This window comes from Neolamprologus multifasciatus, chromosome 2 (genome assembly GCF_963576455.1).
Source record: "Neolamprologus multifasciatus chromosome 2, fNeoMul1.2, whole genome shotgun sequence".
Taxonomy (NCBI): domain Eukaryota; kingdom Metazoa; phylum Chordata; class Actinopteri; order Cichliformes; family Cichlidae; genus Neolamprologus; species Neolamprologus multifasciatus.
Window position 1 is genome coordinate 34,370,539 of NC_140440.1, and position 20,895 is coordinate 34,391,433.

The 20,895-nt window shown below is 42.0% G+C and overlaps 1 protein-coding gene and 1 long non-coding RNA gene across 8 annotated transcripts in view; one reads left to right on the forward strand and one right to left on the reverse strand.

Annotated features, from left to right (window-relative positions):
• The window catches only part of LOC146524965 (uncharacterized), a 214,718-nt gene that overhangs the window by 13,683 nt on the left and 180,140 nt on the right, over positions 1-20,895 (reverse strand). The window lies entirely within an intron of this gene.
• The window catches only part of pcdh19 (protocadherin 19), a 58,691-nt gene continuing 41,687 nt past the window's right edge, over positions 3,892-20,895 (forward strand). Inside the window, exons 1-2 of one of the 7 annotated variants that reach the window (XM_085176967.1) lie at positions 3,892-7,416; positions 9,871-10,003. In XM_085176967.1, the coding sequence (XP_085033093.1) occupies positions 5,270-7,416; positions 9,871-10,003 (2,280 nt within the window). In that variant the 5' untranslated portion in view covers positions 3,892-5,269. Of the gene's footprint in view, positions 7,417-9,870; positions 10,220-20,895 lie in introns of all 7 variants that reach the window. The other 6 variants (XM_085176934.1, XM_085176975.1, XM_085176942.1 and 3 more) reach the window with 6 other exon arrangements.

A 20,895-nucleotide genomic window follows, 5' to 3' on the forward strand; every position in this document is an offset into this window, starting at 1 on the left:
TGCACACAGCCATGTTGGCGCGCCCAAGGGACTGTGTGAACACTCAGATGGATGGTGAGAGTTGATACTAATTGATGTATCATGGACAGGCACAGTGTGGAATGGAGTGGAGGGCGTATCGTCATTGACGAGAGGTCCATAGATTAAGCTTGTCAGTTCCCCTTCCTTTTTATGCCTCTGGCAAGGGGTGCTCAGGAGGAATCAATGTTTTTTGAGAAGCCGCATGGGTGAGGACCATAATAATAACATCATCCTCAGTTCCAGCCAAAATAAGCATGGCCATCTTGCCCAGTCTGAATCGATGCACCACTGTCTCTGCTGTCCTATGGTCGCTCCTGTAAGTCCATAGCTGTGCATGGGCCAAGATCCAATGCTGGGCAGGACATCGAGGTGATAATGCCAGCATCTGTCAGAGAAGCTTAGATATTCCTTTCCCAGCAAGCAGCAGGGACCGACTATAGATCTGTGCCATTCCTTGGCAGCAGAGGAGAAAAAAAGGTTATGAAATAAAATCAGTCATTCTCTGTGTGGACTGGTTCGAGCTTCCCACCACAAATGCTTCAAATAAACTCAAAACTGATGTGAGGTTGTGAAATTCCCTTGGATTTAAGACTGCTCTGCCTCCAGACCTCAGGTTAAAGAATTAATCTCCACCCAGCTTTAATTCACACACAACACGGCGCCACATACATGTGAGGAAATAAATGTATATTACATTTTTTAAAAAAGAAAATGATATTTTGGTTAAAAAGACTGAATTTTCTTCCGAATCACAAACTTATTAATAGCCAATATAAAATGAAAAACTCAGTGCAGTTCGTGGAGAATAGTTTGTATCAAGAATAAATGCTGCGTGAGTTTGAACTGTGACACTGATGTGTCACGACTCAAATAAGGGCATCTTTTCTGTTAGGTGTTGAAATGTGCTGATTATCACTTTCCTATTTTGATGTATAATATTTTTTTATGGTAAATATATCATATGTTGTTTCACAGTTAAATAGACTGTAACGTGGTGTAAAAGAGAACTGAGGCTGGAATATTATGTGTGGTCCTGAGCCTGACTGACTGACAGTTTAATGAATCGGTGGACAAGTAAACACATTACTTTACTTTCTCGCAATAAGTTCTCCTCTTTTTCTTTTTTTTTACAGAACAAGTAATTGTTGTGGTTAAAGAAAAACCAAACACTAATGTTAAAGCAGACAATGCATCATCACTCACCCACAACAGAAAATTTAAGGATTTTAATGTAGCTGTAAAATCAATAAAAGACACAAAGGTACGTCAACAGCAGGAAGTATATTGAGGTAGATTGTAGCTCATAAATGAAACATGCCATCGCTTTCTGAGAGAAAGAAATACATTGTGGCTAAATTACTGCTGTAGTTTATGATCTACCCTGCTGCTCCAGGCAGTGCTGCTGCGTTTATTCACACAGCACTCAACTGAAGGGTGAGAAACATTTCCAACATTTTTAACCTCTTAGCCTTCGCCACATACTGCAGCTCTTCAAATCAGAAAATCTTCATACTTAAGGTTTTTTCTTTAACCTTACTATACTGGGTTGATGGCAGAACTCAATCCCTTTTGCAATTAGTAACTCAATGTCTTAACACCTAAAAGAAACACCTAAAAAACACACAAGAAACAATAACAAGTCCATCTTCAATTATTGCAAACTGTTGCTCACCCACTTTCCACCATATATGTGAACAATCAAAGCAGCAGTTTTAAGTTGCTCATTATTTTAATTGACACTTTTCTCTCTTTCTTACTTACAATCAAGCAAACAATACGAGCCTCTGCATCATAGCCTCACACTGACAGAAATACAAAGCGTCCTCTCCACTGTTTTGCACATACAGTGATCAGAAAGCCCCGAGGAGAAAAGAAGTCCCTTGCCGTTGCCTAAGGTTGTTTAACTCAACATTAACAATGTATGAGGTTAAAAATTCTACCGGCACCGTCTTTGTACAATTGCAACACGTCTTAAAGGTGTTGCAGCAAAGCAAACAAGTTGGTCACACTTGATTCTTTTTATCGAAATGTGATTTCTTTATGCAAGAGACGTTTAAACGTCCATTAAGACATCAGGGCATCTGAATCGCTTAAACATCAAGTGGTTCTTTAAGGAGATAGTGTAACTTTTTCTCAACATTTAAAGCGTATGGAGCTGATAGTAATTCTAAACTTCTGAGGACAAAAATGTGTTCTGTTCTGGTGCGGGAGATACAGTAATGTACACTTTCATATTCATGTATTCACAACATCAGGCTCAGTGAAGCTGCTGTAGCTTGAGTTTTTATTAAACGGACACAGCCGAAGCTTTTGATGTGAATAGAAACATAAATGAATTTGTTAAATTACATCTTTACATTGCAAAACAACGACCGCATTCTCCTTCCCATATACAGTTCAACAACCCTATATTGATAGCAATGATTGGATATGGCTCAGAACTAATTCTCCTCCTGGTCAGAATATTAATTGTGGTCAAACTCTAGACTTCTGTTCCAATAAAGACAGGGAATTGATTTGCCGATGTGCTTCATTGTTATTCTTGTGGCACGCTGTTTGTTTTTCGTGGGGGTGAAACAGTCTGGGGGTAAAATGGACAAGCTGGAATAACAGAATCGAGCGGAGGCTGCGGACGCTAGGTGTCACCCTTGTGACTTTGAAATCTGCCAGCCCTAGACAGGATGTGATGGCGGCTGAGCGCCGGTTAGAGTCAGGCAAGCAGCCTGGCTGCATGGGAGGAGGTGTGCGTGCGTGTCTGTGTGCAAAGGGCCGGCTGTAAGCGAGTGTCGCTTCCATCTGAATGAAAAGAGTGAGATTTCAAGGAGGGCGATGACAGTCTGCAATATGTGCAGAACGACTAAAGCAACTTCATATTCATCCTTTTTTTCTTACCAGTTTCCCTGCTTGTGTTGGCTGAGATTTAATGGTGGTAAACTGGTCACATTAGATGGAGCCATAATGCCAATTACCCATTATGGAGATAGCACAACGGGCGCCTTGAATGTGTTGATCCATTATGACCATTAGCTGAAGGTAGGATGAAGGTCACGGTGAACCCAACTCATTATTGACCTTATTAACAAAAGGTTTAATATTTACAGCCATTAAACGGCGTAATAAAAATCATTATCTCTATAATTAAAAACACTCTGTTGTAGCCTTTCTATGCTTCTCGTGTTCATTACAAAGTATTTAACTAAATAATGAACTAACAGCGATAATAAAAATACAACAACGCTAGCATCAAGGAGGTATGAAACAGACAACCGGCTGTGACCGGTAAAAGCTTTCGAATTTCTTTTTATTATATATAAATCTGAATTACTATTGATTTGGCCCGTGGCAAGATTCCCCCCCAGCTTGTTGTTACATGGAAGCCATCATCGAGGCCTATAATATTTGTTCATTATTGGAAATTGCCTCACCGCGGTGTCCTGGTGTTGCTGAAGTTCAGAACATTAAATGCATGACAGCCACGTCTGGGGTCTAAATGATGCAACACGATGCGCGCACTTGCAACGGTTGTGGGCTATAGATCAGCGGGCCGTGGCTGACTCTAAAATATGCAGGATAAGCCAACAGTAAACACTGTCGAGGAGTTTCGACGTCTGCTCTGGCACGGAGGTGACCACACCTTGTATCACCTCTTGTCTCTAACAAAAGTCAAAAACAAGAGCGAGATTTCTCCTGTTGAAGATCTGTGTAGTAAATATGACTTGTTACGTTTAATGGAGCACAACAGTAGAAAGGAACGCAAGGGCAAATCTGTGGAAACTTATCCGTGGCTTCTCTAATCTGCTTCTGCTGGAAGAAATGAGTCTGTTACTCTTGTCTGTGGCATTCGTGGGAGTCTTTTCAAAGACCCCCACGGGTCCCCAGACCCTACATTTGGAACCGCATTCTAACGATCATCTAATACTCAGCGTCGTGTTTCGGCGTGTACGGTGTAATTGCCCGTCGAGTCGTCCATCTGCAGGAGAACAGGTAGTTGGCCGCGTTTCATTGCTGTACTTTGCCCCACCCACCAGCAGCTCCAGCCCTCCTGTGTAACCCCTGATTGGCTGAGGGGATTGCGGGTCCTCAGACCGAGCGCTCGCCTCGGAGCTGAGAGTTCGCCAGTGTGCACCAGTGAAGCGAGAGGAGCGCTTGTTGGAGTCAACTAGACAGCCTTCTGGCAACGAGTAGTGATTTCGTTTTTTTCTGCCTCAACCAGGCTGGATATAGGCGACTGTGCTCCAGTTTGCTGCAGCTAAACATGAAATGCGTTTTGAACATACAGTAGTGCTCTGACCAGGTTTCCTCCCACAGGCTTTTGGCTACATTTTCATCGGATTTTTTTTTTTTTTTTTCTGTTGCATGGACTAATAATCGGGATATGTGACGCCTTTTCCAACTGACACAGAAGGAAATCAATTAGTAAGTAAAAGCTTGAAGACTTACGGAGGGGACGAAAGACTAAATCTGCTGGAAATAAAAAGGTAATCGGGACTTGAGTGATGTGATGAGACATTCCTGCAATTGCACCCTCTTTTTTTAAGCAAAGCTATCCGGACTTAGGCTGTTGAATAATTTTGCGACTGCTGATTCTTTATTTTATTTTATTTTTTTCATCAATTGTGCAGTTTAAAAGCCTATAGCTGTCTATCGATAAGGGAATTTGATCACTGCCTGTGTTAAATTGCACAAAACAAGATGTTTATTCGAAATGCGACTTAAATATTGACTGGGATAAAGGCTGAAAATCTAACACGGACTTTTAAGCTCCTTTACTTTATCAACAAAGAAGATTTTTTTTTTAATTGTGGACTTACTCAAAGGAATTTTGTGTCTATGCAGTCCGAACATTTATTTCTAGTTCCAGCCCACTTGAAAATGGACGGTTCATCGCACGAGTTCTGTGTAAGACCACTTTGCCGCTTGATAAGAGCAGCACGGATTTATTCGACTAAATCAGTACTGTGAGAAGATTCAGCATGTTTTCACAGATCTGTCGTCCCCAGTGTTTCGTCCGCTGCAGTAGACCAGAGGATGTTCCCTGCCTGTGGAGAGTGAAATAGGCACTTGTTAGAATTTTAGCTTCCACACCTAGATATCATTTGCATACATACGAGATTTTCATCACTCAGATACTTTTTGGACATTTTAATGAGATGGTTAATTTGCATAATTTTCCCAGTTGTCTCTGACGTGTGCCTCTGTGCGTAATTATCAAGGTCTTTGTTAGGCACAGGAAAAGTCAACAGGTACAATGCAAACGAAGGAGATGGAATTAATACAATTAACTGCTGCGTTCCTCCTTTTTTGGGTCGGGACTGAAGCTGTTATCAATTTAAAGTATGGAATAAACGAGGAAATGAGGGCCGGGTCAGTGATAGGAAACGTGACAAACGACGCACTAAAGCAAGGATTTCAGATTGCACTGCAGCCCCCGTACTTGAGGGTCATATCCAATTCACATCCTGGATATGTTGAACTGAGTCCAGCAGGAATTCTTACAGCCCAACAGAAAATAGATCGGGATGTATTTTGTCGACAAAACCCAAAGTGCATTATATCCCTAGAAGTGATGTCAAACTCTATGGAGATCTGTGTCATCAAAGTTGAAATTGAGGATTTGAACGATAACGCACCCAGATTCCCTACGAGCCACATTGACATAGAAATTTCTGAGAATGCTTCCCCTGGTACCAGGTTTCCCCTAGAGGGGGCAAGCGATCCGGACTCGGGGATCTTTGGAGTGCAATCATATTCTATCACTCCAAATGAGCTTTTCGGACTAGAAATAAAGACCAGAGGGGATGGGTCGAAAATTGCTGAGCTTGTTGTGCAAAAATCGTTAGACAGGGAAACTCAGTCCCACTATACCTATGAAATCAGCGCAGAAGATGGAGGAGACCCACCAAAGATAGGTGCGGTCCAGTTAAATATTAAAGTAATTGATTCTAATGACAACAACCCCGTTTTTGACGAGCCAGTGTATACAGTTAACGTGATGGAGAATTCCCCCCGTAATTCATTAGTCATAGACTTGAATGCAACGGATCCCGACGAAGGCACTAATGGAGAGGTCTTGTACTCGTTCAACAGTTACGTCACCGAGAAAACGAGGGATGCTTTCAAAATTGACCCCAGAACCGGGGTTATCACTGTCATTGGTGATTTGGATTATGAGACGACGCAAATATATGAAATCGACGTTCAAGCCAAAGATCTAGGTCCAAACTCGATCCCAGCTCACTGCAAAGTCACCGTGAATGTGATGGATACTAACGATAACCCACCTGTCATCAGTTTACTCTCACTGAACACAGAGATGGTGGAAGTTAGCGAGAACGCGCAGCGTGGATATGTCATTGCGCTGGTGAGGGTGTCAGATAAGGATTCTGGGGCAAACGGCAAAGTGCAGTGCAGGCTGCAGGGCAATGTTCCGTTCAGACTACAAGAATATGAGAGCTTTTCCACTATACTTGTTGATGGCAGGCTGGACAGAGAGCAAAAGGACACATACAACCTGACCATCCAAGCAGAGGACAGCGGCATCCCCCCTTTACGCGCCACAAAGTCGTTGGTAGTAAAAGTCACAGATGAAAACGACAACCCTCCCCACTTTCTTAAGCCACACTATCAAGAGATGGTGATGGAAAACAACCTCCCTGGCTCGTGCCTGCTAACAGTATCAGCTGAAGACCCTGATCTGGGGATGAATGGCACCGTTTCATACTCAATCGTCCCTGGTGAGATTAAGCACATGGATGTAAACACATATGTCAGCATAAACCCATCAGGCCGCATTTATTCAATGAGGTCGTTTGATCATGAGTACACCAGGACTTTTGATTTCAAAGTGCTGGCCAGAGACAACGGCAATCCGTCTTTATCAAGCAACGCAACAGTGCGCATCGTCGTGTTGGACGTCAACGACAACACACCTGTTATGACAAACCCTCCGCTGGTTAATGGCACAGCGGAAGTTTCTATCCCAAGAAACGCTGCGAAGGGTTACATGGTGACCCAGATTAAAGCTGACGACTATGATGAGGGGGAGAACGGGCGGCTGACCTACACTATCTCAGAGGGAGACAGGACTTTCTTTGAAATCGACCAGGTGAACGGAGAGATACGCTCCACCAAAATGTTTGGAGAAAACGCCAAATCCACCTACGAAATCACAGTTGTGGCGAGGGATCACGGCAAGCCCTCCCTGTCCTCTTCGGCCTATATAGTGGTGTACCTCTCTCCAGACCTCAGTGCGCAGGAGTCTATAGGACCTGTCAACTTGTCTCTCATCTTCATCATCGCCTTGGGCTCTATCGCAGCTATCCTGTTTATCACCATGATTTTTGTGGCGGTCAAGTGCAAGAGGGATAACAAGGAGATCCGGACGTACAACTGCAGGTACTGACTAAAGCCCGTGCGTGCTTGTGTGCGTGGATGTATAGATTTGTGTATGCAAGAGAGAGAGAGAGTGTGTGTGTGTTCGCAGTCACGCTTGAACCTGTCAGCTGTCAGTGCATTGCTTTTGTTCTGCAGCATGTAAAGGCTTCTAATCTGAGGACAGCAGATTTCTTTCCACAGCTGAAATTGAGTTATATCTAAATAATCTCTACTGCATTAAATCAGAAACACTCGCTAAGGCCCACTGTTCCGTGTTAGCGGGACATGATTGATGGATTTAATTCTTTCATTGTAACCAATTGACTCATAAATATGACGGTTCAACTGTCATGTTCAATTTGCGGATGTGTTGCCGGACAATTAACGCCCCACTGGCTCAATAGCAGACCCAGACATTTATTATTTAACCTCCACCGTGGCTGATTGGCTGTTATCAGCTTTAATCTAGTGTGATTATGGATAGTTCTCAAGGATCATTCAGGCTCCCCTCTGCCTTTCTCTACAAAAAGTCTAATAATGTAAATATAAATATAATATAAAAACAAAAAGAGTTCAGATTCTATGAGAGTATGTAAGTCATATCCCACTCATTAAGACTGTTTCATGGAAAGGAGCAGATTATTGTGTTCCTGGACTTGTTCTGTTGTGTTCATCAGTCTGAACATCAGTTCTGGCTTTGATTTCCTCGTGCCACATTACCACTAAATTTACATATAGATTGGATTTGAGAATTTAACCTGAAGCTATAATCATATTTTGCTCCAAACATTATTTTGTTGATTTAAAGTTACTTAATTTTTTTAAGCAGTAGTGGTCATGAAAACGTGAGAACTGACTTAAGATTAATTGTTGTTGTTTTTTTCACCGTTAATTACAAATTATGTACATATATGTATAAAAAATGTTCCCTTGAAATGATCACAGGCGTGTTTCAACACTCTTAACTGCAAAGATTGGACTAGAGGAGGAAAATATAATCACAAACTACGTCTCCATCACAGTCGACCCCTTTTTTTAATTGTTAACAAGAGACCAATATCTCCTGGAAAAATGTTATAAACATGTTTTTATTTGAGCCTGTTTGGAAATACAGGGAAATCTATTTATTGACATCTTGACAGGAACATTTCTCACATTTTTTAATGTCAGTTGTACATTTTCTTCAGAGAAAAAACCCCAAATGATAGACAACAACAAATTCAAAATTCAGAACTGCTCCCAGTACTTTGCTCTCCGAGTGTGCGACACTATCCCTGCTGGGTGCTTTAATCAGCACTGATGTGCTCTGCTTCTCAGTCGCCACCTCGAATATGAGGAGCAGTTGTCTCCAATTTATTGCTCGTCCTCTGTCAGTCTTTCTGACTCTGAAGATTTTCCCTCCCAGATTTCATTGTGGGCACAAAGTAGAAAGAAAACATGTTAAAATGATAAATGAAACAGCGATGAAGCATTTTCTACCCTTGCAGCTGCCCATTTTCTTTCCTCTGAATCGAGGAGGAGCCGAATGGGGGTTGTTTCAAGATGCAATCTGAAAGGAAAAAAGGAAAAAGACAAACTACAGTGGTGCACCTTCTTAGTCAGTGTGATTTTAGGAATGATAGAGGATAAGCGCTGCCTTTTAGAGAAGAACAGAGGTCAGTGAGGCCTAGTAAAGCAGAGACATGTTTGACATCAGACAGAATCGAATACATTCAGGTAATTACATTTCATTGGCAGCTATAGTTTTGTTATCAAATTATTGTGGGAAACAAACCATATCCCCCATGCCATACGGTTAAAAATGACCTTTTCCAGTCTTTGAGGTAATGCAGGTGGTAAAAAGGATCACGTTTTCTTGAATAGGCCTAGTGAGGGTTGCACTGATCACTGCAGAGTATTTAGCATCTGTTCTCCTGTGGAAAACTGCAGGGCTGTGTGAAGAATGGATATTTCCCCCAGTCTGAGACTCCTTTGATAAAACATGGCTGTGTTGCTCATTTGCTCTCGTTAAAGTCAAAGTACTCAGTTCAAGTTTGCAGCAGCCACTGAGAGCAGCTAAATGAATTTGAATCTGCAGTTCTCCTGCACTCCGTGTTGCTAGTGGGCTCCCTTGATAACGACAGAAAAAATGGAATTAGTGTGGGATGTGTGCTTTGAATGTGATTGCATATACTGCCGATGCTGCTCGGTGTCAGTGTGCTCTTTTTGCTGTGCTTCTGTGGTTTTGGCATGTTTGCATATTGTCTGCCTGTTTGTGACATGTCAATTGTTGAGCATGCAAATGCAAACAAACAAGGGATAACAGCTCCACTGCAAGCTTCGAGTGGAAGGTCACTTACGTGCGCTGCTCCACCTTTGGAAAAGGGCAATTATCCCATGGTTGAACAGTGTCCTAGCTGGCATGGTGGGGGAACTTTTTGACCGTATGGGCAGGGGAGGGGGAAGGCAGAACACTGCTTTATTGAGTCTGTTCAGTTTCTTCTACTTGCGCAGGGTCGCGGAGTACTCATACGGCAACCAGAAGAAGTCCAGCAAAAAGAAGAAGCTGAGCAAGAACGACATCCGCCTGGTGCCCCGAGACGTCGAAGAGACAGACAAGATGAATGTGGTGAGTTGCTCATCTCTCACCTCCTCGCTCAACTACTTCGACTACCACCAGCAGACCCTGCCGCTGGGCTGCAGGCGCTCTGAGAGCACCTTCCTCAACGTGGAGAACCAGAACTCACGCAATGCAGCTCCCAACCATGGCTATCAGCACCCGTTCACAGGGCAGGGTCACCAGCAGCAGCCTGACCTCATCATCAACGGCATGCCACTGCCAGAGGTGAGATAAACTCCACTGTGCTCTGTCCTTGATCCTTGGCTGGGCTGCTTTGGCTATTACTTTAGAAAACATTTTAAATTTGATTCCTGTGATTAAATGCAAAGAAATTGTTACTTTTTAGCATTTCGTTTGCTTGATAATAAATAACAGGTATATGTGGGCAAAAATATCTACGGGGATATGTAGCGTTCCACTGTAGCAAAGCATACAGTCAGTGAAATGTTGGTCTATTATTGATGGAAAAGCTGAGCCACTGAAATGGCAATATGTCAGTCGATCTGAGAGGAATCCTTCAAGGCATTTTAAGGTGCTGAGGCACTGAAGCTGTCCTTTGATGAGAGTGCTTTGCCAAGCAGAAGTTGGAGGCCTAACAAAGTGGATTATTTGGCATCTCTTACTCCACTTGTTTTTTTATTTCTATGTGCTGAGCAATTGCAAAAAAAAAACCAGGAGTTTGTCCACCTGCCAGATGTATTGACCTGGCTAATCACCTCTACCTCGCAGCATTTCAGGTGCTAACAGAAAGAATAATCATTGCTTAAATCAGTATGTCGTCCATTTGGCTACAGCATTAGCGCATGGCTGCTCTGCACAGCCAGCCATTGAATTACCCTGACACACCATGCATGGCTCCAGCAGAGCAGTGAAGGTCTGACTTGAAACGCTATTCAAGCTGACAGGCGTATGCCGACCAGCTGATCCTTAGTTTATAGATTTTTTTTGTATGTATGAACTCGTCTATTGGATTCTTTCGTCAACCTTTCTTTTTCTCTTCACGACCCACTTCTCCTCAATCCCATGGGAGAGGGGGACATTTAGATTGTATCAGAGTATTTACCACACCCACTCATATTAGTGGCAAGCTCCACACACACACACTTGTAAATGATGGTTACAGTCTCCATTTGACATTCCAGTGAGGAGAAGGTGGGGGTCTTAAAACAAGGAACACAAGATGGATATTGATATATTGACCGGATGATCCTGAAAGATCCAGGCACCAATGGATTGTGAGAGGTCAATGAGACCTACTTACAGGCATGCTGATTTACTGAGCCTGTCTGAGCTGGTTCCAAGTGACTGTGTGTGAATAACACAGGTGGAAAAAATGAAAAGTGTAGTTGTGTCAGTGGAGGCAGAGGTGTGGGATTCAGCAGGTACATGAAGTGACCAGTTTGGTGCGATTGTGGCAGCTGGTAGGCAGCGCTATGCAGGTCAACACAACCTTCTCTCTCTCTCAAAAAAAATCTACAACATGATATCCACAAACCTGGTAAAAAACAAAAAGCTGAACAGCATCCTGTCTCGTAACTGAAGCATCCAATAAAAGCCGTTTGCCGCAGGATCAGGACACCCTTTATTTGTTTCACCTAATGAAAAAGGGGAGAGGGAGCAAGTAAGGAGAACGATTGATTTTGATGATTCCATATGCAAAGCTTAGAGTTGTCCTGATAGAGCTGTGTGAGGCCAGATAAAGAGATAAGGAGTGAGCCAGGGTGAATATTGAGTCTCAGTGCCAGGTGTCTGAGCCTCGACCACGTTTTCTCATTTCTTGGAGGCGGTTGGTCGGCCTAATAGAGGCCGGGCCTGTTTAGCATGCAGCTTCCCTCTCTCTCCTTCTTCCACTAGATGTTGACAAACATCTCTTTGACCCGACATTTGCACATTTTCTGGACCGAGAAAAGAGAGCGTGTGTGTGAGAGTCACTAAGTAAAGAAAACAGTATCAAGAGCATGCCTTGTCCCCCCAACAGACAACCCAGCACAATGACAGTTGTCGCTGTTTTCTTGGCTCCCCATTGTGACACTTTCAAGAGACAGAGGCTGTACAGGATGTACGAATGTTACTCTTAAATTTAAAAAAATGTTTTGGTGTAATTACAATGCCATTTATAGCACAAACAAACAGCAGTGGGAGGACTGTTAATTGCTTTGTGACAATGAGAAAGCTCGGGCTTGAAACCACTTGACTCCACAAGTCCTCAACCCATATCCCATTGACTGGCTAGGACACACGAGTGGCTGCACTGTTGTGATTACTAAGGCTGCTTTGTCCCCAAAAATTGTTTTCATCCTGAGGGCAACCTCGTAATTATCCATGATTCATTTATCCTTGGCAGAAGAGCCTTTTGTTTTTACACGGCACAGTGATGTCGCTGCATTTGTTTATTTTCCAAAACGTGTCGTTTAAAATGATCAGCCATCAGAACCTTGTCAGATTTGGTTTGTTAATGCAGGGAAGCAGGATACGGGCTTGTATCTGTTTGTAAATTATGCTTTTGATCAATAGAAAGTTCTCCTCCATTGTTAGTTCATGTGGGGCAGCGAGAATCCTGCTTATGTCAGAGCAGCTGGAGTCGAGCTTTTCCTGCGTTAGACAAAGCATGCTGGCACACACACACACACACACGCCTACAGCAGACTTTGCCAAGATAACAGTGACAGGTCTCCCCAAAGGCCTCATACCTGTAGTTGCATTGTGTATACTGCATTCTCCCTCGTGAGCATGTGGACCAGTATATCATCCATATACATCCCTAAACATTACTGTCCATTGTTTTGAAAAGCATCAGCTGTGAGATGTTTGTTAGACCTGCCTGTAGTAGCACTAATATGAACGCTCACAGGAGAATAGAGCTGTCTTCCATGGCTTAATTATAGTGAATCACTTGGTGGGGGAGACAATTATACAGTAAAGAAATAGCCTTTGGCTAGAATGTGTTTTTGAATTTGTAATGTGTACTAAGGCTCCTCACACCTGTGATTCCAGATAATGAGTATAGCAGGAAAATGAGTTTTCTTATTTCATCGATTAGCCTTATTCAGGTAAGAGATTTTTTTTTTTTTGTAGGGAGGATTTATCAGAACCAAGGTTATTATCGTTAACGAAAACTAACGAAATAACGAAAACTAGAAGTGAAAAAACATTTTCGTTAACGGAAATAAAAATAAAAACAAAAAAAGGAAAACTAACTAAAACTGGAATGAGTGTTCACAAAACTAACTAAAATTAACTGAATTTATAGCAAAAATGTGTTTAGTTTTCATTGATGTGTGCGTGTCATACAAGAGTCAAGGGTGAAAATGAAGTTTAGTTTACAGATTTTTTTCTTGCTGTGTCTCATTATGCCAGCAGGTGGCAGCACGTTAGTCGAGTCGTCTGTGTTGCTGCTCCGTCCACGCGCAGAATCATGTCAGGAAAAGTCGGAAGAAAGCGTCCAATTTGGGATTACTTTGAATATGACTGTGTTTTAGATAAAGCAAGTGTCTTGTAGTGGAAACAGACAAATCATGAGGGACATTTCTAAAGGGGAAAAAATCCCACAAACCTTAAAGTGCACTTGAAAAGCTCACACAAGAAGGCTAACCTAGCTTAGCTTGAGAAGGTAAGGGAGCACACTCAACCCTCATCCCCAGAAACAGAAGCTAACCCCAGGCAAGGCAGCGTGATGCATCCCGAGACAACAGGACGGGGATATCTACACAACTGTGTGAGTCAATTACCTTCAAAAAGTTTATCAATTCACTTGAACCAAAATTACGAACACCCGGTGCTGCGAGAGTTAATAGTCTCATTGGGGCCAAGATATACATTTTATAGTTGCCTGGTATCAATGGTTGTTCATCTGCCTTTATTTATTTATTTAAAGAACCCATAGGTGGGAATGTGAGTTGTCTGTCTCTGCGTGTTAGCCCTGCGACAGACAGGCGACCTGTCCAGGGTGCAGTATGGTAGCTGGAATAGCAACATACCCAAGGATGAGCAGAATGACTCATATGATGAAACTGGGATTTTGTTACACGTAATTATTGCAAACACAACTAAAACTATAACTGAAACTAATCAAAACTAAACTGAAACTAAGGATTTTCAAAAAATAAAAACTAAACTAAACTAGCAAACAATTGGTAAAAACTAATTAAAACTGATATAAAATTGAAAATCTGAAGTCAAAACTAAATAAAAATAAAAACTAATGAAAATTGCAAAACTATTAAAACCCTGATCAGAACAAGGTGACGTGTAACAGAAGATATAAGTGATTTGACGTTGTGTTACACACGGTAAAATGCATTCGGTCAAAAGTATGTTTTACAGGATAAATTGATTGATAACAGAAGCAGTCATCCAACAAACCAGCAATCCATACGCTGTCTAAGTTTTAGTTATGTAACAAGAAAAAAAGTACCTTTTGTGTTTGCACTCGCAGTCAATCAAAGTATGCTAAATACGAAAAAAAAAGAAAGAGATCTGCGTGTCTATCTTGCTGTTTTTCCCGTTAAGACATTTTGATATTGATGTAGGAAAGACAACAGGGAGTGGTTCCAGCGAGGATGCACATCCCTTGCTATCACTTCACATCAGGACAATATGCATGGGAGCATTCAGACGTGTCATATTGAGCATGCAAAATAGATGTCACGCTGTCAGTGCATGCTACACATCTGCTGAAGCTGCCAATCTCCCCCCAAACATGTACTCGTGAGTACACAGGCACACACAATATTTCTTATGGAGTGTCACATTTATTTGAAATATGCGCTGTGACATTATCATTTACATCGTTATGACTGACTCAGAAATCTCAGAGAAGTGAGAAGCATATTTCATATTTTCAATAATCAAACAATGCTGTGAATTTTGCATTTAAAGTACACTTTTAGTGTCGGCGCGTGGAAATGTTTTTATTTTAGTGTCATGTTTAGTGTTTGATCTCATAGGACAGTTCTGGTGTCACAAATTTACCGGTGTCTGGTCACAGATAACAACTCTGCAACTCTGAATAGTTTGTCAAAGACTAATCATGTTAGGAAAGAGAAAACGACAGTTATACAGATGTCGTGCAATAAGGGGAGGGATACATAACACCTTGATCTTGCATTTTACTTCTTTTATTTATTTATTTTTTGATGCGTTGGAAGACTTGGGTGGGGTCTGTTACATTCTTTAACGTCTCCTATTTTCAGACCGTTTGTAAAAAGAATCGTTTCATCTACAAAAGCCTCAGAAGCTCGCTGATTGAGTGGCAGTTGAACCTGTTAATTATTTAGAGAGGTTATTTGTAAGGTAGAGACTTCAGAAATCGCGTGCTTTTCAAGTGTCAGTGTTTATAAAGTGAAATAAAGCAGCATCTGTCAAAGGAAATTAAAAGTGTGACGTGATGTGCTTAGTGGCCTCTTATGTCTGATTGTAATTAATTCGCCAAACTGGTCAAGCTGTAGCTGACGGAGCAGCGTTACTCAGCAGGATGGTTTTCAGTTCGTGTACGACTAGTGCTAGTTTTACGCTTGGTTAGGTTTTTATAGCCTAACCCGCAACACCCCATCACTGCGTGTCATTCTCGATGTCGCAAAGCTACAATGAAATGACATAACGACCCCGGGCAGCCAGTCAGAAGCATCCAGCCCCGCCGGGTTGCCGCCCTATCGTCAGGACCAGAGCATCCAGCCAAAAGAGTTTAAGAGTCAAAACACACAAGTGACAGCATCTGATGTACACATGTCAGCGCATGCATCCTTAACCACATGTGACGTGTAAAGATTGTACAGAGGGAGTTATACTGTAGAAAAATGGCCTGAAAAATCGAGTCGAGACAGAGTGGGAGGGAAAAGGGGGGTGATATCTATTTATAGCATGTCAATGATTTTCTTCAACCTGTACTGCTGCAGCCTGAAACATGTTATTCTTCTGTCTAAAATACTGCGTTAGGATGAGGAAGAGATTTTATTGCCCAAATCGTATTAACCGCGATACAGATAAGCAATCATGTCGCTTCTTTATTGCACGTACAAGACGCTCTTCCCCCTTGAAAACACAAATATTATGATTGCATTTGTGGACTTGTGAATGTGCTCCGCGGCACAGACGAATGGTGTTTTGAGTTTCGCACCACTCGATATCTTTCCTTCAAATCTTTTAGTCAAGTCTTTTAAAATCAATCCTTTAAGGCGCGTCAAATTCGCTCAGTAGTTAAAAATCTCGAGTCAAATAACTGCAAGAGGCACGAGGACGTGTCAGGAGATTGCACGCGCACGGTTACTTTGAGCTAGAAAAGTAAAAGCATATCTACGTAATTGTTCCTCAATCTTTTGAGATAATTTTACTTAATTTGAGGAAGATACACTTTAATTTTGCTTTTTTCCCCCTAAATCCTTTAATCAAAGGGGTTTTTGTGGAACAAAAATAGTTAGGTAATGGTTGTAGTCATATGCTAATTTCAGTCAGCTAAAAGAGGTGTGACAGCAGTGGGTTCGTACATTGATAGGTCCAGCCCTAAATGAGAAATGGCAAAGTAAAGTGAAGGAAATGGCGATGACGTTCATCGCTGGGGAAGGGGACCCTCATTACGCACCTTGTTAAGTCCTGCAAGCGATGCTTCGTGGACGTAATTACCCATTTAAATGAGTTTCCTCTGGTGTTGTTGTTTTTTTGCATTTTTCAAATTACGCTCTCTGACACAAATATGCCACATTTTGTTTTCTCGAGTGGAAATCCTGCAACACGAGGAGGACAACAGAGGTGTGCAAATGTACCGTCACCAGTGATTTACTGAGATGTTTAAAGTGGTCATTCCAGCAAAAAAGATTTTTTAGCAAAGTTTATGAGTCAAGTCTGGCTGTTCTCGAGTGTGAAACAAAGCGGGGGCGAAGTTTTTCAGAAACAAACATGGAAATCAAGTAATACAAGTCTGAGGTAACTTTTCACACAGCTTCGGGAGCACAAATATAATAAAAAAATATATTATTAAAAAAAAAACTATCTCTCGTTAATTCAGATTCTGCTGCCTTTGGTGGAAATGTCTGTATTTACATTAATATAGGACAGGAAAGGTCAGCTTACATATTTAAAAAAATACAAACCCTCAGACTTGTTATGGCCAGAAGTGAAATCTATTTGCTCACAATATTATTTTCTTTGTTGCATTCGGTGTGTGTCGAGAGGAATGTGCCGATTGCCATCCCTGTGGCTTAAGAATATTAAAACAGAAGCATATTTACAATGTCTACCGGCATGCACTGCAAGAAAACATAGACACTGCTTCAATATATTTGTTCCCTCTCGCAGATAAGAATAGCAAAGGACTTGTCGTCCATATTTGGAAAAATAATTGTTTTCTTTCCAGATGCGTCATTGAACAACAAAAGAACGATGTTTTGGGGAAAGTAAACGAAGTGAGAAAAAAGTAATTACAATTCTCCTGTAATGACGTCACGTGTGCCAAAAACTCATTTTATCCACATGCACAGAGAAAAGGTATTAATTAAAAATCGTAGATATCGGGCGTCTAATTTTCCCCTTGTCCTGTTTCAGCTGAACTGTGGGTTGTCAGACTTGTTACCAGTTGTTAAAAGAGTTCCCAGGGCTTCCTCTTGAGTGCTGATGTCGTGCCGTTTGAATGACAGGGAAATGGGGGAGGGATTCTGTGAAACATAACAATAGTCGCTGTGAACAGAAACTTTTCCAAGCAGCCAGCTCTGACACCAGGGAAGAATGACCTTTCCAAGTGTCCTGTTTTTGCCTAAAACAAAGAGGGAGCAGGAGGATCTTATGTAGCATTTCCCCCATCAGATTAAATGTCAACTTCTGCATGCATAATTGTAGAGTGGAAAGGAGCGAGACTTGAAGTGAACCAATTTGCTGGTGGATAGATGAATCCTGGGCTTACTTACTCACTGCATTGCAGATATTGTCACAGCAGTTTCAGGGACTAGTTTTCTTACACTTGGATCTATATTTTCAGGCTGCACCTGGATTCGCGATAAGTCTTACACTTAATTCGGCAGAAAAGAAAAGAATTACCCATTTGTCGCTTGTGTGGCATTTAATACAATTTAAGGAAGGTGGATTAGACATTAGTCATTATATTACTCACACAAATGCTGCATTGTGCCATTGTTTTGTGCACACCGATGGCGAGCAGACCTTCCTGCTTCTCCCCTTTTTATTTTAGCACATTCAAACAGCACTTTTGTTTCTACACATAAAGCTGAATTTGCATTAGGGAGTCCATGTATGGGATGTTTGATGAGCACGGGGGCTGTTGGCAAGCGAGCCGCTATAGCAGCAATATCAGCCGCCTCAGAGGCATGCAGCAGTATGGCTAGAGAAGCAGCAGGGTAGCGTAATTGTGCATTGTTCATCCACACAACAGAGGCAGAGCATGTAATGAGCTGTAGCATTTTCACCCAACCGGGCTAATGGGCTATGACCGAGTGTAGGCCTCTCAAAGCCCCCCGTTCCCTCGTGCCCTGTGTGGCCAGTGTCTCGGGCCTCCTCTTTTCTTTTCTCCCACTCTGCCCTTCTTCTCTGCCTGATCAACGTCAGCAATTCATTCACCCCTGTTACCCCCTTCCTTTATCTCGCCTCCCTTACCCATTGTACCTCTGTCTAAGGCGATGGTAGGACCCCTAATGTGTTCAGTGTGTGGGTCCTTTTCTCATTCATGATGTCTGCAGACCTCTGAGCAGTTAGTGTGATTCAGCCTGACGCGAATCCGAATAGCTCATTGATGGAGCCCCGAATGCACTGTGATTACATTAAAAACCCAAACACTGAATACAAATAAAAGTTCAGGAGGCGAATATGCTGATGTTGTTTGTTGGGGATTTGATGTTAGAACTTGGCTAATTTTTCTATCAAAGGCTGTTTTGCATTTTGATTATCTAGTTTTCCTGAACGCAAATCAGGTGGGCCTGCTTCAATCAGGTTTGTTTTCTTGGGATTAAGGCTTTTCAGAAAGTGTCCAGGCATATTATTTACACCCATATCCATTTTCTAGAGAAGGTGGGAATCCATTTCTTTGCTTGAGTGAGATTAGGTCAAGTTATGAAGGCAAAAATGCTTGGGAATAAATTAGATATCTACTCTGGGCTGAGTGTGGAAGTGAAAACAACACCACTGATATTTATTGTTGTCTTCCATGGGAATTGGTAACAACTTTACCCCCATCTCGGTCTCTCTTTTGGCATTATAAAACAATGTTCAGGGTTCAGTCGTCTGGCCGTGGAGCACAATAGGACAACAGTTTTGACTTTCCCCTCACGTCCATGATTTGACATACCACAGCACAGGCAGCCAAGTAGATGAATGAAAAGCACTTGGCCTCTGTCAGGCTGCTCCGAGAGCAGTGCGTTCCCCAGTAACCTCCTTAGTTCAAGATTAGCCGTTCCTAGTTCAGTTTCATGGGAAGCTAGTGAGCGGAGAAGCCGGCATGTCTGCACTTGTTAAATTAAAGATTGTTTATAATTACTGTGCTTTAATGACAGACTGACTCCTCCTTGGGGGAATAAAGCAGGAAGGTCACCATGGAGGTAAATTCAAGGGCTCTTATCAAGTTTGGGGACTATTACATCAAAGCAGACATCAAAACGATGTATCAACACAATGCATGTACGTGCATGCACAGAGATGTTTCCTCTGTAAACAGAGGGAACATTTGTCCTCCCAGTTTGGTGAAATAGTCTCCTTAAAAGAATCACTCTGCAAAATCTTTTGACAAAATTGACTGTTGGATCTTTGAAAATAAAGAAAAACTACTCTAATATATATTTGCTCCATGTTAAGATTTAGCCTGACTGACTTTTTTCCTTCAGTAAATGGACCTAACACATATAACACATTGCTTTCTGAGGTTTGTCATTGGTGGCACACACATTTTATTACATTTCCATAGAACTAGGCTTCCTGTTTCCAGGTAGCATATCAGTTCATCTGGGAAGCACTAGCATGAGAACGGTAGCATATTTCCCAACATGTTAAAATATTCCTATAAATTACTGCAGCATGAATTTGTATATCTGAGAAAAATCAATCCAAAAGCATGTCCGAAGGAGGCAGACATGGGAGTAGTGTTCTGACTTTTCATTTGTTTGCAACCCAGTAATGATTATTTCAGCCTCTAAGCCCCAGATTTGGCCTTGTTTTGCTGTGGGAAGCGGCATCGATGGGGACGTAACAGCCCTGCCCTGGTTGAGAAGCTTGTCTGTAGTTAAGCTGGCTGGCAGAGTCAGGTACATAGAGTGGAAGACATTCTGAGTCACATCACAGGAGGTCAGAGACAGAAACTACAGTCACTTTAGTGGGGAATGGGTCAGGCTTTGTTGCTGTGCTACTTCTGTTAGTTTATCTGGTGGCTAAGTGAGAAAATGTTCTAATTATAGACCTTCATCATTTGCCATGTTTGTAGAGCTGGTAACAAGCCAGTTGCCAGCTTGCATGAGCAACTGCAGAAAGCTGACTTTTGGTTTAATTTGGAGGACTAGCTATAATCCAGACTAAGTCCCTTAAAGCTGAAGCCCCCCCCCCTCCTCCCACCGCTGATGGATTACGGGAGTGTCTTTAAAAGGATAAGGCCCCGCTTATCGCTGCTTTCCTCAACACTTTTTTTTTGGACTTCAGATGTGGGGGTGGACAGTTCATCGTCACCCAGTGGGGCCAGTGTGGATGTGAGTCACAGAGATTAGGCATCTGATGAATGAGATCAATGATAATCACAATTTACAGTTTTTAAATCCCTGCTGTCACAAAGACATATGGATCCTGGTGTCGGCCTCTTCTTCTTCCACTGCATGAATTCCATCAGTGTGTTGACTCTAATTAAAAAATATATAAAAAACTAAAAATAATAATAATAATTAATTCGACATCCAACAACAGTTGATGAGTGCAGTTTGCAT